General features: G+C 40.2%; 1 protein-coding gene across 1 annotated transcript in view; it reads right to left on the reverse strand.

Moving 5' to 3' along the window:
- The window catches only part of SVOPL (SVOP like), a 74,052-nt gene that overhangs the window by 9,602 nt on the left and 44,493 nt on the right, over nt 1–19,957 (reverse strand). The window contains exon 13 of the mRNA XM_078059832.1: nt 16,418–16,507. Within this exon, the coding sequence (XP_077915958.1) occupies nt 16,418–16,507 (90 nt within the window). The remainder of the gene's footprint in view (nt 1–16,417; nt 16,508–19,957) is intronic.

Raw genomic sequence — 19,957 nt, forward strand, 5'->3', positions numbered from 1 at the left:
TCTTACCTCAGGCCGTAAGCATAAACAAATTGTGAAAAGATCAAAGAATTTAATGTTTTCTGAAAGCCTTTGAACTTGCAGTGTCTTATTTTTAGAAATAATGGATGCATGAATGATGCAGGCCAGTAAGCATGACACAAAACACTAACTGAAAATGGTAAATTGAGGACATAATTTTAAATTTTGGATGCCAAAAAATTTGATACTAAAATCAAAAGACAGGGGCGCCTGGGTGGCTCAGTTGTTAGGCGTCTGCCTTCGGCTCAGGTCATGATCCCAGAGTCCTGGGATCGAGCCCCGCGTCGGGCTCGCCGCTCGGCGGAAAGCCTGCTTCTCCCTCTCCCACTCCCCCTGCTTGTGTTCCCTCTCTCGCTGTGTCTCTCCCTGTCAAATAAATAAATAAATTCTTAAAAAATAAATAAATAAATAAATAAATAAAATCAAAAGACAAACCACAAACATTGAAAAAATATCTAGTATAATAATGGCTAATGGCCTGTAAGAGAGTTGCTAATCACATCAATAAGCACTTTGCCAAAAAATAAAAATGTATAATAAACATATGAAAGATGTTCAGCTTTACTAATAATGAACAAAGTACAAATTAAGATATAATTTATTGTCTACCATATTGAAAAAGATTAAAAAAAAAAAAGGTTACCATCCTTTTTGATGAGGAAGGAAAGAACACAGATGCTTGCTTAAGAATATGGGCGCCTGGGAGTGCAGTCAAAGTGCCCGACCCTAAGGTTTCAGCTTAGGTCCACCATCTCAGGGTCGTGGGATTGAGACCCACATGGGGTTCTGCGCCACACGTCAGGCTCACTCAGCACGGAGTCTGCTTGGGTTTCTCCACCTCTCCCTCTGCCTCTGCCCCTCCCCTCATGCTCACTCACTCCCCCTCTAAAAATGAATAAATCTTTAAAAAAAAAAAAAAAAAGTGTTAATATGTTATATCCAGGAGTGCATATTTTTTTTAGAGAAGATAATTTGACAAGATCATCATAATTTAAGATACATACACATTCGACTTAAAAATTATCCAACAGACTTTTTCTACAAAATCATGCTTTTTCACTCAGACATATTCCATAGTCATTCCCACATCTCTCTGCCCTATTACAGGGGGGAAGGGGGTGAGGAGGGGCTCCCTAACCACACTAGCTAGCAGACCACCCCCATCACTATCTCCTTTCTCTGTTTTCTAGGTTTACATAGCATTAATTATACTAACATATTAATAAACCATTTGTCCCTTGTCCCTCATCCATTCTCCACTAGAATATAACTTCAAAAAATGTGGGACCTTGATTTGTATAGTATCTATAACATGAAAGAGTTCAGTGCTATTGAATGGCAAATATAGTTGCCCGTGTAAAAAGGTGTAGTGTGCGTGATGGTCAGTGTCCCATTGTTTGTAAAAGCAGAAAGAACACAGAAATGATTAATTCATCCACCAAATAACAGCTAATTATGGCACATCCATGCAATGGAAATCCATGCACTTACTTGAAAGAATGAGGTTAATCTACATTTACTAACTTAAAAAGATTATTAATATGAAGACAGTTGCAACATGTAGATATGTGTGGAGAGATGGACAGTTTGTGTGTGTTTATATACGGGCCTAGCTACATGTATACTCAGATAGACATAAATAGTGTAAAGAAGAGTCAGACTCCATCTGATGACTGCTGCCAGCCCTTAAGCCTCACCCTTCCCTCCTCCTCTTCTTCTGCCCCAACCTCTGAACTGGTAAGACAGCCTGGGGGCCAACAAAAGATCCAAACCACACAAGCCGCTGCCCTGGTGTGGGAACCCTCACCCCAGCCACAATAAAAACTCCAGCCAGTCTCCTTGCCTTGCCCTCTCAAGGTCGATTAGGAGCTGCTTGAGAGGGCTGTCCTGCTCTCCCAGGGACCTCAACTATGTAATTAAGTAAAAAAAAAAAACAACAACAACAACAACAAAACCTTTTCATACCCTGTTGATGTGTGTATACATCATCAGTCCTGACTTAATGATGAAAATACGGGGGGCATTCCATCATTCTCCACAGGTGACTATAACATGGATACAGATAGATGTAGATAGATAATGTACATATTCATGGAAGTATGTGTACCTACATATATACATGCATCTATAGAATACACACAAATATTACTGGTACATACACACCCAGAAAGACAAATACATGCATAGAAAACAATCTGGAAGAATATGCCCCAAGCTACTAACACTTACAGTGGTTAGTTCTGGTGATAGAGAATTTTCACTTTCTCAGTTACACATTTCTATATTTGGAATTATATAACAAGCATATTTTGATATTTGGAAAAATATCTAGGGGCATCTGGGTGGCTCAGTCAGTTAATCATCTCCCTTTGGCTCAAGTCATGATCCCAGAGTCCTGGGATCAAGTCCCAAAGCAGGCTCCCCACTCAGCGGGGAGTCTGCTTCTCCCTCTCCCTTTGCCCCTCCCCCTGCTTGTGCTCTCTTTCTCTCTCTCAAATAAGATCTTTAAAAATACATATATCTAAAAATAAGCCTTGTTAATAAAAAGGAAAAACCCCAAACTATACTTCCAACTCAAGAAGTACCTGAGAAACTAGTGTAAAAAAATTAATAAAAACAAGCCTAAATAAATTGCAAATCAGAAACAAATTGACTTGATAAATTATGAATTATAGTGGAAATATATAAATGTATGGAATTAAGAATGTAAAAGAGGAAATAATCACTAACACAGAAGAAATAGGAAAAAAAAACCAAAGAGAATAGTCCCCAGAGTTCTTTGTTAACAAATTTGCATAAATATTCAATAAAAATGTTTCCTGACATTTACTCAAGAGAAGATAAAAAAAAAACCAGGAGAACCAAAACACCAGAAATACACAGTGGCCAAAAAGTGCATCCTCAAAAGTGCCAGGATTCACTTTCACAGATGAGTTCTTTTGAATCTCCAAGGAAGGATCCAGGGAAAGAAAAGCTTCCAGTTTCTTTTTTATGAAACCGGGATGACAGTGACTGTGAAACCTAACAAAAATAAAATACAAAAATCCAACTGCCCTCTCACACGTGAGTGTTGATTCAAAAATTATAAATAAAATACTGGTAGATAAAACCTAATGGTTCACTAACAAAGTAAAACACTGGCTAATGGGACCCTCACTGCTGTTACCGGCACCGTGGCTGGGAGGCTTCCCCTGCCCACTCCTGCTCCCTCTCTCATTTACCCTAATCTCTTGCATGTGCAGTTGTTAACATCTGCTTTTCCAAGGACTTAAACTGACTCAAGCTCTTTCAATAAAGTAGTTGGATACAAAATCAAGATAAAAGATAAATTCAAGGGTGCCTAGCTGGCTCAAAGGAGTATGTGACTCTTGATCTAGGGGTCAGGAGTTCAAGCCCCACATTGGGTGTAGAGATTACTTAAACAAAAAAAACAAAAAAAAAAAATTTCATTTTCTCTCCAGGAAAAAAAAAAAAGCATTCACAAAATGCTTCGATGCCCACTACATGCCAGGCCCTGGAGGAGGAGAAATACAAAAATGAGCAAAACATGCCCATATCCTTTGAAATCACAAGACAGATGTGATTATAAACCTGAAAAACTCAAAAGGCTCAGATGAAAAACCATTAGGATTGAGTTCGACACTCACTAGCCTTTCCAAATACAACTCACTCAAACTGTGAGACTAGAATTTATAATGAAAGAAAACAATCTATTCACAACAATGAAAAGCCTTAAAATGCCTAAGAATAAACTTAACAAGATATTCAGGATCTCTTAGAAGAAAACAGTAAAATGTCAGCAAGGAGCATAGAACAAACATTGAAAAATTGGAGACAAACTCTGCTCTTAGGAAGAAAGTCACTTTTTCCTAAATTAAGATACATTTAATGAATTAATAATTAAAATCTTAATAGGATTTGGGCAGAGAGGGGAGGCTCTGATGCTTATCTGAGAAAGAACAATGAGGTCGGGCTTAGGCAGCCAGTTTTGAAAATGTACTATAAATATCATTCAACTAAGGAGAAGAATATGACAATGACGAAACCAGACAGATCAATGAACTAAAATAGCGAGGCTAGAAATAGACCAATCGTGGAAATGTAAGCAAACAGACATTTCTAACCCAGGAGTAAAAAATGGGTTATTAAATTAAGTGTGTAGGGACCACTGGCCCACCAATTAGGAAATCACATTGGGCCTTCTACTGCAGTATCCCATTGGCCTGGAAGAGGACAGGTCAGGAGTTTCTGGGTCAGAATCTGGGATGCATTCACTTCGTGAAGGCTGATTAAGTTGTACACTTAGGATTTGTATGCTTTTATGTGTTATACTTCAATAAAATGCTTATATATCCTCTCCCCCAAAAAAGAGAAGGGCACAAAGGACTGGAAGAGAGAAGTATATTTTCATAATCCTAATCACAAACCACAGAAGTTGTAAAGAAAACATCGATAAACATGAGGGTCTATGAACTTACATTTTCTGTACAAAGCAAGGAGAACAGAAACAAGAATGAAAGACAAATGGAAAATTGGGGGAATATTTGCAATATGTCAGAAAAATGGTTGAATTCTTTATACACAGGAAGGATTCTCACAAATCCAAGTTTTAAAGACTGAATTGAAAAATGGGAAGGACCCTGAATGGGCAAGCTAAAAAAAGATAAAATACCCAATTAAAATGTGAAAAGAACATTCAGTCTCATTACTCACCAAAGAAGGACTAATTACAGTGACAAAGAGATATCATTTATTGCCAGTGAGATTTGCAAATACAACAAAGACTAACAAAACCGGTTGACAAATATGTGAAGCAGCAGGACCTTCCTCACTTGTACAACCTTCCCAAAGAGAGTGTTAGCACAATGTATCAAAATGGAAAATGAGCAGGCCCCTTGACCTACCTACAATTTTTTAGGAATTTATCCTAAAGAGATAATTGCAATAGTTGGATTAAAAATGTAAGTGCAAGGATGCTCATTACTGTTATTTATGTTAGAAAAATATCGAGTAGTCTAGACATTTAACAATACAGAACTGATAAAGTAACTGAAAAGTTACTTTTGGAGTATACAAAGGAGGATATATTTTTCAGCATGAATACAGGGGTTGACTTTTTATTGATATGAAAAATGTCTGCAACATATTGTTGCATGCAAAAAGCAGGCTATAAAAAGTATATGAAAGTTTCTCTTCAAGATGGCAACACAGGAGGATCCTAAACTCACCTCGTTTCATGGACAGACCGAATCTACAGGTATATATGAAGTAATTTCCTCTGAAAGAAATCCAAAAGCTAGCTGAGCAACTCCTACAGATAGGGCAAACAAGAAAAAAACCCACATCAAAAAAGTAGGAGAGGCTGAGACACAATCTTGCCCTAAATCCCTCTCCTGGTGCAGCCATCACAGTCAGGAAGGAGCTTAGAACTCCAGGCTTCTCCCTGAGGAGCTATGGGTTTGAGTCCCACATCTGACACCCCAACTTCTAAGACGTGCACCTGAGAGATGAGCTCCCATAACATCTAGCTATAAAAGCCAATGGGTTCGTATCCATGAGATCCCCGCAGCCACAGAAAACTGAGAAACCATTCTTGAAGGGCTCACATGAACTCACCTGGCCAACCACTACACCCCTAACCCCCTATACACACCCCCTCCCCTGCCAGGGCCCGGTGCAGAGGCAGCCCAGTGAAACACATGCAGTCTTTTTATGAAAGAGGCCTATTTGCTTATCGTAAAGCATCACCCTGATGGGCAAGCAAGCATCTACTTGAACACACAGCTAGGAATCTACTGAAATACTCTCCAAAGATTGAGACCAGCAGGTACCAACTTTACACTCTCCCTCAGCCTTGCTCCAGACATCTGGTATCTCCAAGGAACTTGGGCACATGTCTGGTGCCCTAGTTTTTGTGGCTAATGCCCAGGGGACACCTCCTGATCACCTGGATGTGACGGCTAGCAGAGCTGACATCCCACAGGACTGTAACCAACAAAGAATTCTTAACCAGCTACACTGCAGGACATAGCGTGGAGAGCTAGCAGACTGAAACTCCATCTTTCTGGAAAAGGGGGCTATTAGCTTATCTTCATAGCTTCAGCCTGAAGGTAGGCTCCTAACTCAATACTAGACATCAAGGGGCCAACTGTATTCCTCTCCAGATACTTCGGGGGGTGGGTGCTATCTTCTTCCTCTCCCTCTGGCTCACTCCAGGTCACCAGTATCTCCTGGAAAAGAGCTTAGACATATGTCTGCCCCAGATTTGGTGGCTGCCAGCCAGGGGCACCCCCAGATCACCTGGTTCTGGTGGCCGACAGAACTTATGTTCATGGGTCTCATAGGACCCCAACCAACAGAAATAGTTCTAAACTGTCTGCCTTCTGCCCTCACCCAGAGTACAGTGTGACACAGCAGACGGAAACACAACCCAGAGGCCTTTTCATTTATCTTCAAGCTGTGGCCTGAGGGGCAGGCTTCTACTTCAACCAACATTTAGGGGCTGACTACAATGCTCTCCAGAGATAGAGACCAGCAGACACCAGCTTCACCCTCTCCCTCTGCCCCACTCTAAAAGTAGTAAAAGCAGGGCGCCTGGGTGGCTCAGTTGGTTAAGCGACTGCTTTCGGCTCAGGTCATGATCCTGGAGTCCCTGGATCGAGTCCCGCATCGGGCTCCCTGCTCAGCGGGGAGTCTGCTTCTCCCTCTGACCCTCCCCCCTCTCGTGCTCTCTCTCCCATTCTCTCTCAAATAAATAAATAAAATCTTTAAAAAAAAATAAAAAATAAAAGTAGTAAAAGCAACTACAACAATCTGTTGATGGATACTTGAGATAAAAAGATGTTAACTGTGACATCAAAAACAGAATGTGGAGGGGAGTAAAAAATGTATAGCCTACGAATGAGTTCAAATTTAAGTTATTATCAACTTAAACTCTGAGTTTCATTGATCTTTTCTATTGTCTTTTTAGTCTCTATTTCATTTATTTCCACTTTGATCTTTGTTATTTCCTTCCTTCTACTAACTTTGTTATATCTGTAAGAAGTCTTACATAGGCCTCATAAGTCACAAAGCAATAACCTAGAGTAGATACACAAAAGATAAGGAATCCAAGCCTACCACTACAGATAATGATCAAATCACAAAAGCAAGAGAAGAATAAGAAGGAACAAAGCCAGAAAACAATGAATGGAATGCTAATAAGTGCATACACATCAGTCATTACTTTAAATGCATGGATAAGAAAACAAGACCCCTCTGTATGTTCTCTACAAGAGACTCACTTCAGATGTAAAGACACACACAGACTCAAAGTGAAGGGATGGAAAAAGATACTCCATGAAAATAGAAACAGAAAGCTGTGGTACCTATATTTTATCAGACAAAATAGACTTTAAGACAAAGACTATGATAAGAGACAAAGAGACATAATTACATAATGATAAAGGGATCAATCCAACAAAAGGATATAACATTTGTAATATTTACACACTCATCACAGGAGCACCTAAATATACAAAGCAAGTATTAACAGATCAAAGACAAAACAGACAGCAATAATAGTAGGAGACTTTAATACCCCACTTTCAATGATAGATTGTCCAGACAGAAAATCAATAAGGAAATACTGGCCTTAAATGACACCTTAGACCAGAAGAACTTAACATATACACAGAAGATGCCCTCCAAAAGCAACAGAATACACATTTTTCTCAAGCATACATGGAATATTCTCCAGGATAGATAATGTGATAAGCCACAAAACAAGCCTTAATAAATTTAAGAAAACTGAAATCCTATCAAGCACCTTTTCCAACCCAAATAGTATGAAACTAGAAATCAATTATAAGAAGGAAATTGGAAATTTTACAGATATGTTGAGATTAAACAACATGCTACTGAACAGCCAACGGGTCAAAGAACAAATCAAAGGAGAAATCAAAAAATACCCTGAGACAAATGAAAATGGAAATACAACATACCAAAATTTATGGATATAGCAAAGGCAGTTCTAAGAAGGAAGTTAATAGTGATAAAGGCCTACATCAAGAAACAAGAAAGGTCTCAACTAAAAAACCTAACTTTATACCTCAAGGAACTAGAAAAAATGAACGAACCAAGGCTGAAGTTAGTAGAAGGAAGGAAATAACAAAGATCAAAGTGTAAATAAATGAAATAGGGACTAAAAAGACAATAGAAAAGATCAATGAAACTAAGAGCTATTTTTTTTTAAAAAAAAAGACAAACCTTTAGCTAGACTCACCAAGAAAAGAAGAGAGAGGATTCAAATTAAATCAGAAATGAAAGAGGAAATGTTACAAACAAAATCTTAAAGAAAACAGGTGGGGGGAGCCTGGGTGGCTCAGTCAGTTAAGCGTCTGCCTTTGGCTCAGGTCATGATCCCAGGGTCCTGGGATCGAGCCCCGCATCGGGCTCCCTGCTGAACATGGAGCCTGCTTCTCCCTCTCCCTCTGCCACTCCCCCTGCTTGTGCTCTCTCGCTGTCAAATAAATAAATAAAACCTTAGGGGGAAGAAAAAAGGAAATGTTACAATTGATACCACAGAAATATGAAGGATCATAAGAGACTACTATGAACAATTATATGCCAACAACTTGGACAACCTAGAAGAAATGGATAAATGCCTAGAAACATACAATCTACTAAGACTGAATCATGAAGAAATAGAAAATCTAAACAGAACAATTACTAGTAAGGAGATTGAATCAGTAATCAAAAACTTCCCAACAAACCAAAGTCCAGGACCAGACAACTTCACTGGTGAATTCTATCAAACATTTAAAGAATTAATACCAATCCTTCTTAACCTCCTTCAAGACATGGAAGTTTGGAACACTTCCAAACTCACTTTACAAGGCCAGCATTACCCTGATACCAAAACCAGACAAGGATGTCCCAAGAAAAAATAATAGGCCAATATGTCTGATGGACATAGATGTAAAAATCCTCAACAAAACATTAACAAACTAAATTCAATAGTATGTTAAAAAGATCATACATCATAATCAAGTGAGATTTATTCTAGGGATGCAGAGATGGTTTAACATCCACAAATCAATGTGATATACTAAACAAAATGAACAATAAAAATCCTGATTATCTCAAAAGATGTAGAAAAAGCATTTGACAAAATTCAACATCCATTTATGATAAACTCTCAACAAAGTGGATATAAAGGAAGCATACTTCCACATAATAAAGCCCGTATTTGACAAGCCTGCAACTAACATACTCAGTGGGGAAAAGATAAAAAGCTTTTCCTCTCAGGTCAGGAATAAGACAAGGATACAAACTTTCCCCACTTTTATTCAACACAGTATTGGAAATCCTAGGCAGAGCAATAAAGAAATAACAGGCATCAAAATATGAAAGCACGATGCAAAACTGTCACTGTTTGCAGAAACATGATATACAGAAAACGCTAAAGATGCCACCCAAAACTGTTAGAATAAATGAATTCAGTGAAGTTGCAGGATACAAAATCAATATATAAAAAATATGTTGTTTTCTATACACTACTAACAAACTAAGAAAAACTGAAAATGATCCCATTTATAATTGTACCCCCCCCAAAAAAAAAAATACCTAGGAATAAATTTAACCAAGAAGGTGAAAAATCTATAATATATAAACAATGAAACACTGATGAAAGAAATTGAAGTTATAAATGGAAAGATATTCCATGCTCATGAATGGGAAGAATTAATATTTTTAAATGTCCATACTACCCAAAGTAATCTAGATTCAGTGCAATCCCTAAAAAAATTCAAATGGAACTTTTTTCCCAGAAATAGAACAAACAATCCTAAAACTCATATAGAACCATAAAAGACCCCAAACAGCCAAAGCAATCTTGAGAAAGAAAAGCAAAGCTGGAAGCATCATCACATTTGTGGATTTCAAACTATATTAAAGCTATACAAATCGAGACAGTATGACACTGGCCTAAGAACAGAAACACGGATCAATAAAACAGAATAGAGAGCCCAGAAACAAACCCATGTACATGTAGTCAATTAATTTACAGCAAATGAGCCAAGAATGTACAATGGAGACAGGAGAGTCTCTTCAATAAGTGGTGTTGGGGAAATAGGACAGCTATACGTAAAAGAATGAAACTAGACTACTATCTTAACTCATACATAAAAATCAACTCAAAATTGATAAAAGACTTCAATATTAAGACCCCAAATCATAAAACTCCTAGAAGAAACCAGAGGCAGACTTGATGATTTCTTTGGATTTGATACCAAGAGGAAAGGAAATAAAAGCAAAAATAAACAAGTGGGACTACAAACTAAAAAGCTTCTGCACAGTAAAGGAAAACCATCAACAAAATGAAAAGACAACCGACAGAATGGGAGAAAATATTTTCAAATCATATCTGATAAGAGGTTAATGTCCAAAATATATAAGGAATTCATACAACTCAGTAACAAAAAAACCCTAAAAATCTCATTGAAAAACGGGCAGAAGATCTGAACAGGTATTTTCCAAAGAAGACATTCAGTTGGCCAATAGGTGCATGAAAAGGTGCTCAACATCACTCATCATCAGAGAAATACAAATCAAAATTTCAATGAGCTATCACCTCACACCTGTCAGGATGGCTATTATCAAAAAAGACAAAGGGCGCCTGGGTGGCTCAGTCGGTTAAGCGTCTGTCTTTGGCTCAGGTCATGATCTCAGGGTCCTGGGATCGAGCCCCTCATGGGGCTCTCCGCTCAGCGGGGAGTCTGCTTCTCCCTCTCCCTCTCTCACCCTCGTACTCAAGCTCTGTCTCAAATAAATTTAAAAAAAAAAAGACAAGTAATGAGGGGTTGGTAAAGACATAGAGAAAACAGAACACTTGTTTACTGTTGGTGGGAATATAAATTGGGATAGCCACTATAAAAACCAGTATGGAGGTTCCTCAAAACATGAAAAATAGAACTATGCTGTGATCCAGCAATTCCACTCCTGGGTATTTATCTGAAAGAACTGAAAACACAAATTTGAAGAAAAATATGTACTCCCACATATATTGAAGCATTATTTACAATAGCCAAGACATGGAAACAACCTATGTCCATTGATGGATAAATGGATAGAAAGAATATGGTATACATATAAGTGACGTGTTGTTCAGCCAAAGAAAAGAAGAAATCCCGGCACTTGCAACAGCATGGATGGACCCTGAGGGCACTATGTTAAATGAAATAAGCCAGACAGAAAAAGACAAATACCATATGATGTCACTTATGTGTGGAATCTGAAAAAAACAAAACAAAACAAAAAACCCAAACTCACAGATATGGAGAACAGATTGGTGGTTGCCAAAAGTAGGAGGTCTGGTGGGGGGGGTGGTGGTGTGCAAAATGGGTAAAGGGCATCAAAAGATACAAACTTCCAGTTATAAAATAATTCCCGGGGATATAATATACAGCATGGGGACTATAATAATACCATATTGTATATTCAAAAGTAGCTGAGAGAATAAATCTTAATTCTCATCACAAGAAAAATTTGTGATGGATGTGAACTACACTTATGGTGGTGATCATAATATATACATATACCCAATCATTATGTTGTACACCTGAAACTAGCATGTTACATGTCATTTATATCTCAATTTTAAAAAGTATATGAATTGTGATATTTAGGTACAATGTATATACATGTACATACATATGTTCGTTCATACATACATACAGTTTGAGTGAAAGAACTTCATTAAAATATTTGTATTTGTGGGGTGCCCAGGTGGCTCAGTTAGTTAAGAGTCCAACTCTTGATTTTGGCTCAGGTCATGATCTCAGGGTCATGAGATTGAGCCCCGCATCAGGCTCCACACTCAGCAGGAGTCTGCTTCTCTCTCTCTCACTCTCTGCCCCTCTCCCAGCTTGCACTCTCTTAAACTTAAAAATGAAAAAAATAGTTATCTCAGATAAAATGGGAGGTAGTGAAATTTTAACTCAAATTTGTAATTTTCTGTGTTTTGGTGTAGAAGAAAAAAATCACATGGAAATCAAGCCATTGAAAACACAATAAACACAAGCCTATTTATGACCCACAAAACATTGACAAAGACCCTCTCCTTGACCAAACTCTAGCCAGACTGCTCTAAGCCTCTTCTCACCCGGGCCCCAACCTTGGTCTATAAAAGACCAGAACAAACACTAGCTCAGTTTCTAACAGCTGAAGGCCACATCCCCAGGATGACCCTCCGCTTCCCTTCATGTGCCTACATGAGAAACTCAAGTCTGCCCCCCAAATTTACTGTTTGTTCCAGTCAACACCTGGAGATAGGACCTTTGTCTGGGTTTCACATGGGCCAAACCCCTCCTTTCCATTTTTTGCAATTTTTCACTTCCCTTACTCTACTATCCCACCCTCGCATTCTCCCTGTAAAACGCGTCACCCCTGTGCAAACAAAATTTGAATTCAGTTTGCCCTAGGCTCTTTTTCCCTATTGCAATAGTTATTACTGACCAAAATACTCCCTTGTCCCTCTAACTAGTGTCCAGCATTGTTTATTTTTGACAATATACGTGTACGGTTTCTCAGTAAGTGTAATGCTTATTAGCGTGGGCACCTGGGTGGCTCAGTCAGTTAAGCGTCTGCCTTCGGCTCAGATCATGATGCTGGGGTCCTGGGATCGAGCCCCCCTTCTGGCTCCCTGCTCAGCAGGGAGTCTGCTTCTCCACCCCCCTCCCCCAGCCCCCCACTCATGCTCTCTCACTCAAATAAAATCTTTTTAAAAAGTATTGCTTATTAGAAATCACTTATGAAAATATAAAATGCATATTTTTTCATTCCCATTAACTTGTGAGGTGCTGTATACAATCTTATGCATTGATTCATTGGGTTTCCATGTAGCTGGTCAGGTATCTGATAGGACAACAAAATCACTGCTTAGCTGGGACAATGCAATTCAGGCTTTTTGAGAGCCCTGAAAGATAAATGTTTGGCTTTCAGCCTTATTTATGGTAGATTTTTTTTTTTCTGGGCAGAAATGTAAATTTTTTACGTAGTTTCTTCCTTGATCTTTCTAAGAGAAACATTTTCCAGAATTCTAAAATCTCGTTTCACCGGAGGGCATGGCAACGTGAGATTAAAGTCTTACCATAAGCTTGTTCTGCCCTGGCCCTACCCACCCCCACAATTCACTATAGAGCAACCAGAGTGCTCTTTTCAAAAGGCAAAACTGATCATGTCACTTACCTGCTTAAAACCCTTACGTTATTTCCCACTACTCCTCAGGAAAAACTCCCAAGTCCTCACGATGCCTATAAAGCACTTTCTCTCCCTGCACGTGTCTCTGTTCTGCTCACCACAGCTAGTTTCTGTTCCTGGAACATACATATCTCTGTGGCATCTCCAGGCCCCTGGACCAGCAGGCATCCTACTTGAAATGCGATTTCTCTTTGGCAGTTGTCAACTTCTCCTATTTCAGGTTTCGACTCCAATGTCACCTTGCCAGAGAGGTTTTGCCCAAAAAGACCTGTCACCACTTTGATTCACTATCATATTACCTCCAAAGCACTTATATAATGTGAAATTATCTTAATTATTTGCATATTGGTAAATTTTCAACTTGAACGTCAGTCTCTTGAGAGCGAGAACCTTGTGCTGCTGTGCTGCCAGATGCTCCAACAGCAGCCTCCCCCGAAAGTCTTCTGCTACCATTTGCTGGTGTCCATGGTACAAATGCTACCACCGTGGGTAATTTCAAGATCCGATGTGACATCAAACAGCCTGCAAAATTGCTTGAAAACTTAACAGTTCGTTTGCACAAGCCAGTGCAGACCAGCTCTGACCCACCACTGGAACCTCGTCTGGCTTCTTTACAGCTACCAATAAATGGAACTGAATCCAGGCACAGAGTAAGTGGGCAATAAATGGTGACTGAATGTTGAATTGGAATAAACTCTTAATTCTATTCTAGGAGATAGAAATTGTAACTAGTTGAGTCCTTTTTTTTTTTTTTTTTTTGGTATTTTAACTGCCAAACTGTATGTAGAATTTGCAGACAAGTACTTTGAAGTCAACTTGTTGAATGTGTCATTATAAGAGGTTCCTAGGACGCCTGGGTGGCTCAGTTGGTTAAGCGACTGCCTTCGGCTCAGGTCATGATCCTGGAGTCCCGGGATCGAGTCCCGCATCGGGCTCCCTGCTTGGCGGGGAGTCTGCTTCTCCCTCTGACCCTCCTCCCTCTCATGCTCTCTGTCTCTCATTCTCTCTCAAATAAATAAATAAAATCTTTTAAAAAAAAAAGAGGTTCCTAAATGCAGGGCAAAAAGAGGAAGGGGAGGAGGAAGAGGAAGAATTAAGTGAAAGTAAAGCTTATCTCCCAGTTAGTATTTTCCCTGTGGATGGCCTGGCCTCCCAGAACGCAGTCCATAGGCCAATCTCATCAGGTTCGTTGGGAGTACTTGTTAGAACTACACTGGTGGTCCCATACCAGCACCAGTCTCTGGGTGGAATCCAGCAATCTTGTTATCCAATTACGCCCTGTAATTCTGATGCGCGCTCAAGTTTGAGAACCACGTCCAAGGGAAGGCAGACAGATTATCAGCTCCTGAGAGCTGATAAGAGTAAGGCCAAGGCTTTACTATCTGCTTGGAGCCGCTCACCCCACCCCAAACCCAAGCAAATATCCTAGGAGCGAACAGATCTCGGATTCTGACCGGCCATTCCAAATTTGTTAAGAAAGCAAAACATCCCAATTGCACCATGATCAAAATACTGGACTTAGAAGTATTTTGTTATTGAGAAATATTTATTTGAATATTTAGCATTTGGCCTTCATTATCAGTGATCATTGCTATTAGGTAACATTTATTGAGTATTTACTATGTGTCCAATGTTGGGCTAAGTGCTTTCCATGTATTAACCTTTCCATGTATTAATACTCAAAACAAACCTATGTGGTGGGTGCTATTATTGATCTTTATTTTACAAATGAGGGGGACATAGAGAGAGGAGTGATTTAACTGGCTGCAGGACGCTAAGCAGATCAGAGCCTATGGCCCCAGAAGACCTGGACCCAGTTGGTGATCTTTCCTGATCCACAAAGCCACCAAAAGCTGTGTGGCTTCTAGGGTAAATACCCACGAATACCCAAAAGACAGGTTTCAAGTGGTTGAGAAAGAGATACAATTTCTACTTAAAGATCAGAAAATAAGATCATCCAGAAACAGGATTAATATTTTACTTCTGTCTTTTACCACTGTGTTTTTTTTCTGAAAATGGTGAAAGCAGGATAAAAAAAAACTTTGAAAACCACTAGACAAAAGCTGCCCTCATTTTTCCTTAAGGTGAGTGGGGAAAAACACTCCAAGAATAGTTAAAAACAAATGAATAACTGTCTAGTGGTAGCAAAATGTGTTAAATTATAGGAAATACACCTGACAGTCTGCTTGGCCCACAACAACCCCCTTCCTTTGAAAACTGCATTTTCCCAACTGCATGTGTAAGATAACCTTGACTCTTGGCCACAACTGATTGAGCTCAAGTATGAACATCTGACCAGACCTGGCTAGTGAGAGTCCCTTTTCAGGGATGCAGAGAGAGTGCATCCATGTCTTCTGGTGGCTGGATCTAAGGATCCACGTTTGGGATTCCTGGGATGGCCGAGTACACAGACAAGCATAGCACACTGGTCTGCAGGGAGAGGAGAGTAAAGCCTGAATGCTCAGAAAGGTGAAGGAGTGACCACAGACCCAGACAGACAGGAAGAAAGGGCCTGGGTCCCTATCACCTCCACTGCTTGGATCAGACCCTCCCAGAGCCTAGGCTCACTCCATCTTTTTACTGCAGCCAGCTCAGGTGGATTTCCATTTCTGTGGCCAAAAAGAGAAGGACCAGTACAGACAGTGTTCAGCCCCTCTGAGGAAACATGACCACATTGGTCACCATATCTGCCTCTGTTTCCCTCCAGAAACAAGGGTGCACCCATGAGTCCAGGCCACCCCTGGATTTTATCCCAGCCCATACCTGGTTTGCCCTAGCACTAGACTCACCCTCCCTGCACTTCCATGCTCTGTTTCTCAATTTTACCCCTGGACAGGATCAGGGTTCAAACCCATTCTCATTCAACTGCTCAAGCTCCTCGTGTCCTCCATTTCTTTTCCATCTTACTGCAACAATGCCCAACAAAATCCAAACCCTGCACGCAATGAAATACATGCTATTGACCAACTACAAACCTGGAAATGTTTACTTAGCCTCTTTCCCTGCCCAAATTCACCAAACAATGGGAAAACAACCCCTCAAGAAAACTCATTACCTAAACAGAAATCCCCAGTTAAACCCTTAACTTGAAGGAACCCAGTGTCCCATTTTTCCCATCTCCTTTAGACTCATCCCCCCTACAGAGACTCCTGGGCTGTACCTGGGATATAAACGGTGCCACCATTGCACCAATCCGACACAGGGAACCACTGGTCCCCATCCCCAGAGCGCGTATCATCGTGGGGTAGACCTGGAGGGAGGAACATAGGAAGCATTGGTTAACTTGGGTTCCTACTTTCTCAAGTCCCCTGCCCTTCCTCCCCCAGCCAGGTTTTGGTATATATCAAACACCAGATATTCTGTACAGGTATGTAGGATATGAAATACAGGACATCTGTGTTCTCAGGCACACAACTTTGAATTTTTAAGTATCAGAAAAATAAACACTTAGGAATTATCATTTAATGACCAAATTCCAAAATATGTTTAATTGAATATTCCAAATATAATTTCAAAAAGGTAAGCTCTGGAATCAAACAGAAGACTTCCATTTTAGATCTATAAATGTATAAAGTGGTCCTACCAGAAGTAAAGAAAATCCTCCCCAAGGGACACCTGGGTGGTTCAGGCAGTTAAGCATCTGACTCCTGGTTTTGGCTCAGGTCTTTATCTCAGGGCCGTGAGATCAGTGCAGAGTCTGCTTAAGACTCTCTCTGAAGGGGTGCCTGGGTGGCTCAGTCGGTTAAGCATCTTGTCTTCAGCTCAGGTCATGATCTTGGGGTCCTGGGATCAAGTCCCATGTCAGGCTCTCTGGTCAGTGGAGAGTCTGCTTCTCCCTCTCCCTCTGTGCATGCATGCTCTCCCTCTCGCTCTCAAAAAAATAAAATCTTAAAAAAAAAAAAGATTCTCCCTCTCCCTCTGCCCCTCCCACTCATGCTCACACACTCTAATAAATTTTGAAAAAAGAAAAAAGAAAATCCTCCCCAAATGATGATTCAGTGAAACTTCTAACACAACGAAAAGAATTGACAAGCATGCTGGGTACATGCAACATCATTCATGACATTCTTGTTGCTGAATCTTATGACATAGGGGCACCTGACTGGCTTAGTCAGGAGAGCATGTGACTCAATCTCAGCATACTGAATTCAAGCCCCATATTGAGTGTGGAGCATAATTTTTAAAAAATAGAATTTTATGGCATAATATACTTTTAAAAAAGATTTTATTTGAGAGAGAGAGAGGTAGAGAGAGAGAGCCTAAACAGGGAGGAGGGACAGAGGGAGAGGGAGAAGCAGGCTCCCCACTAAACAGGGAGATAGATTTGGGGGCTTGGATCCCAGGATCCTGGGATCATGACCTGAGCCAAAGGCAGAGGCCTAACCAACTGAGCCACCCAGGCACCCCCATAATCTACTTTCTTAATGCAACTTTCTTACACTTATTACAAGACTTCATTGATCTGTACTTCCTTAATTCTAAACTCTTCTAGGAACTGGCAGAAGTTTAATAAATAAGCAAATAGTACTTAACAATTTATGGGGAGAATGCTTTATGAAAGAATGGTTTTTCAAAACTCAAGAATTCTCTTAAAGCTATATAATACCAATACTTTTTTTTTTTTTTTTTTAAGATTTTATTTGACAGAGAGACACAGCAAGAAAGGAAACACAAGCAGGGGGAGCGGGAGAGGGAGAAGCAGGCTTCCCGCCGAGCAGGGAGCCCGATGCAGGGCTCCATCCCAGGACCCTGGGATCACGACCTGAGCCGAAGGCAGACGCTTAACGACTGAGCCACCCAGGCGCCCCCAATACCAATACTTTTTAATTCATTCACTAAAGCAAAGCACATAGCCTCTTTACTTGGTCACATTTTGTTAAGCACCATCTGTCAAATGAAAAGTCAAGAAGCTGTCTGGCCTCAGTGGACATCGCTGTATTTTTAAGAGAAGGTCTGGGAGTGGAGTGCCTTTTTCGGGAGTTTTTCTTTTTCTGGAAAATGAAGCTGCTAGCTATAACTGAAAACAATGGACTCAGACACATAATGATATCAGAGTTAAGAAAATAAGTCTTTTGTTCCTGTTTTGACAATTCTGAGTGGAATAATAGAAAGCAATCATCTTTAGGTACACACTTTTGATTTTTTTAGAAAGTATCAAAAAATTTACTTAGAAAGGACCTTTTAAAATAATTTATTCCAAAATATGTTAAGTTGAATATTTCAAATGTAACTTTAGAAGCACACTGTATTACACAGATGAAATATGTCAATTCCCTATTTTTATCTATATGGGGAGAAAAGAGTATTTTTCTGTGGCTTTAATGGTTTGGACAGGCCATATCTGTAAGCTGAACAGACTTCTATGTTTTCTGAGATGAAAACAAATGCAGCTTCCCCTACCCCCACCCCGTGCTCTGCTCGGATTGCCCTCCTTCGGCGAGTACGCCTCAGGCCCAGTGCACTGGTACCCTTCCCCAGAAGACCAGTGGAAACCCCCACGCCCACACCACCACCACCATATCTCCTGACCAGAGAGTTCTCAAGGCTTCTGTTCTAGTGGAAATAACATCAGGTCTCATTTGACAGGCGACCAGAGCACACCTAGTTAAAACCCACCACATTCTGGCTGAGGACCAAGCACTGCCCACTGCAGGCAAGGAGCCTCTGCAGACGCTGGCCTGAAGGACAGAGAAGCCAGTACACAGCAGCAGAGTGCACGCAGCACATGCCAGAGACACCCAAAAGGCCAGGCCCTGGACACCATAGGACCCCTTCTTCATAAAGCCATTACTCTCAGGAGTAGGAGACCTAACAGGCTCTTCTAACACAGAAGAAGACAGAGTTAGACAAAATGTCAAGATCGAGGAATTCCTCCCAAATGAAACAACAAGATAAGCTCAGGGCCACAAATCTAAGTGAAACAGAGGTCAGTAACATGCCTGATGGAGAATTTGAAGCAACAATTGTAAGGATACTCATTGGCTTTAGAAAAGAATGGAAGACTTCAGGGAGGCCCTTACCACAGAGATGAAAGAGTTAAAGAATCAGTCAGAAATTAAAAATGCAGTAACTGATAATAGAAACAGACTGAACGCACTGAACAAGGCTGGAGAAGCTGAGGAATGAATAAGTGATACAGAAGATAAAACAAAATAATGAAGCCGAACAAAAGAGAAAAAGAACAATTATGGATGAGAATAGACTTAGGAAACTCCATGACTCCATCAAATGCAGTAACATCAGTATCCTAGGAGTCCCAGAAGAGGAAGGGAAAGAGAGGGGGTGAAAATTTACTTGAAGAATTAATAGCTGAAAACTTCCCTAATCTGGGGAAGGAAACAGGCATCCAGATCCAGGAGGCACAGAGAACTCCCATCAAAATCAACAACAGGCCAACACCTAGACATATTGTAGCTAAATTTGCAAATACAGTGATCAAGAAAAAATCCTAAAAGCAGCAATAAAAAGAAGTCCCTAACTTACAAGGGAAGACCCATAAATCTAGCTGCAGATGTTTCAACAGAAACTTGGCAAGCCAGAAGAAAGTGGCATGATATATTCTAAGTGCTGAATGGGAAAAATCTGCAGCCAAGAATATTCTCTATCCAGCAAGGCTATCATTCAGAATAGAAGGAGAGATAAAGAGGTTCCCAGACAAACAAAAACTAAAGAAGTTCATGACCACTAAACCAGCCCTGCA

Source organism: Halichoerus grypus, chromosome 12, assembly GCF_964656455.1.
Source record: "Halichoerus grypus chromosome 12, mHalGry1.hap1.1, whole genome shotgun sequence".
NCBI classification, from domain to species: domain Eukaryota; kingdom Metazoa; phylum Chordata; class Mammalia; order Carnivora; family Phocidae; genus Halichoerus; species Halichoerus grypus.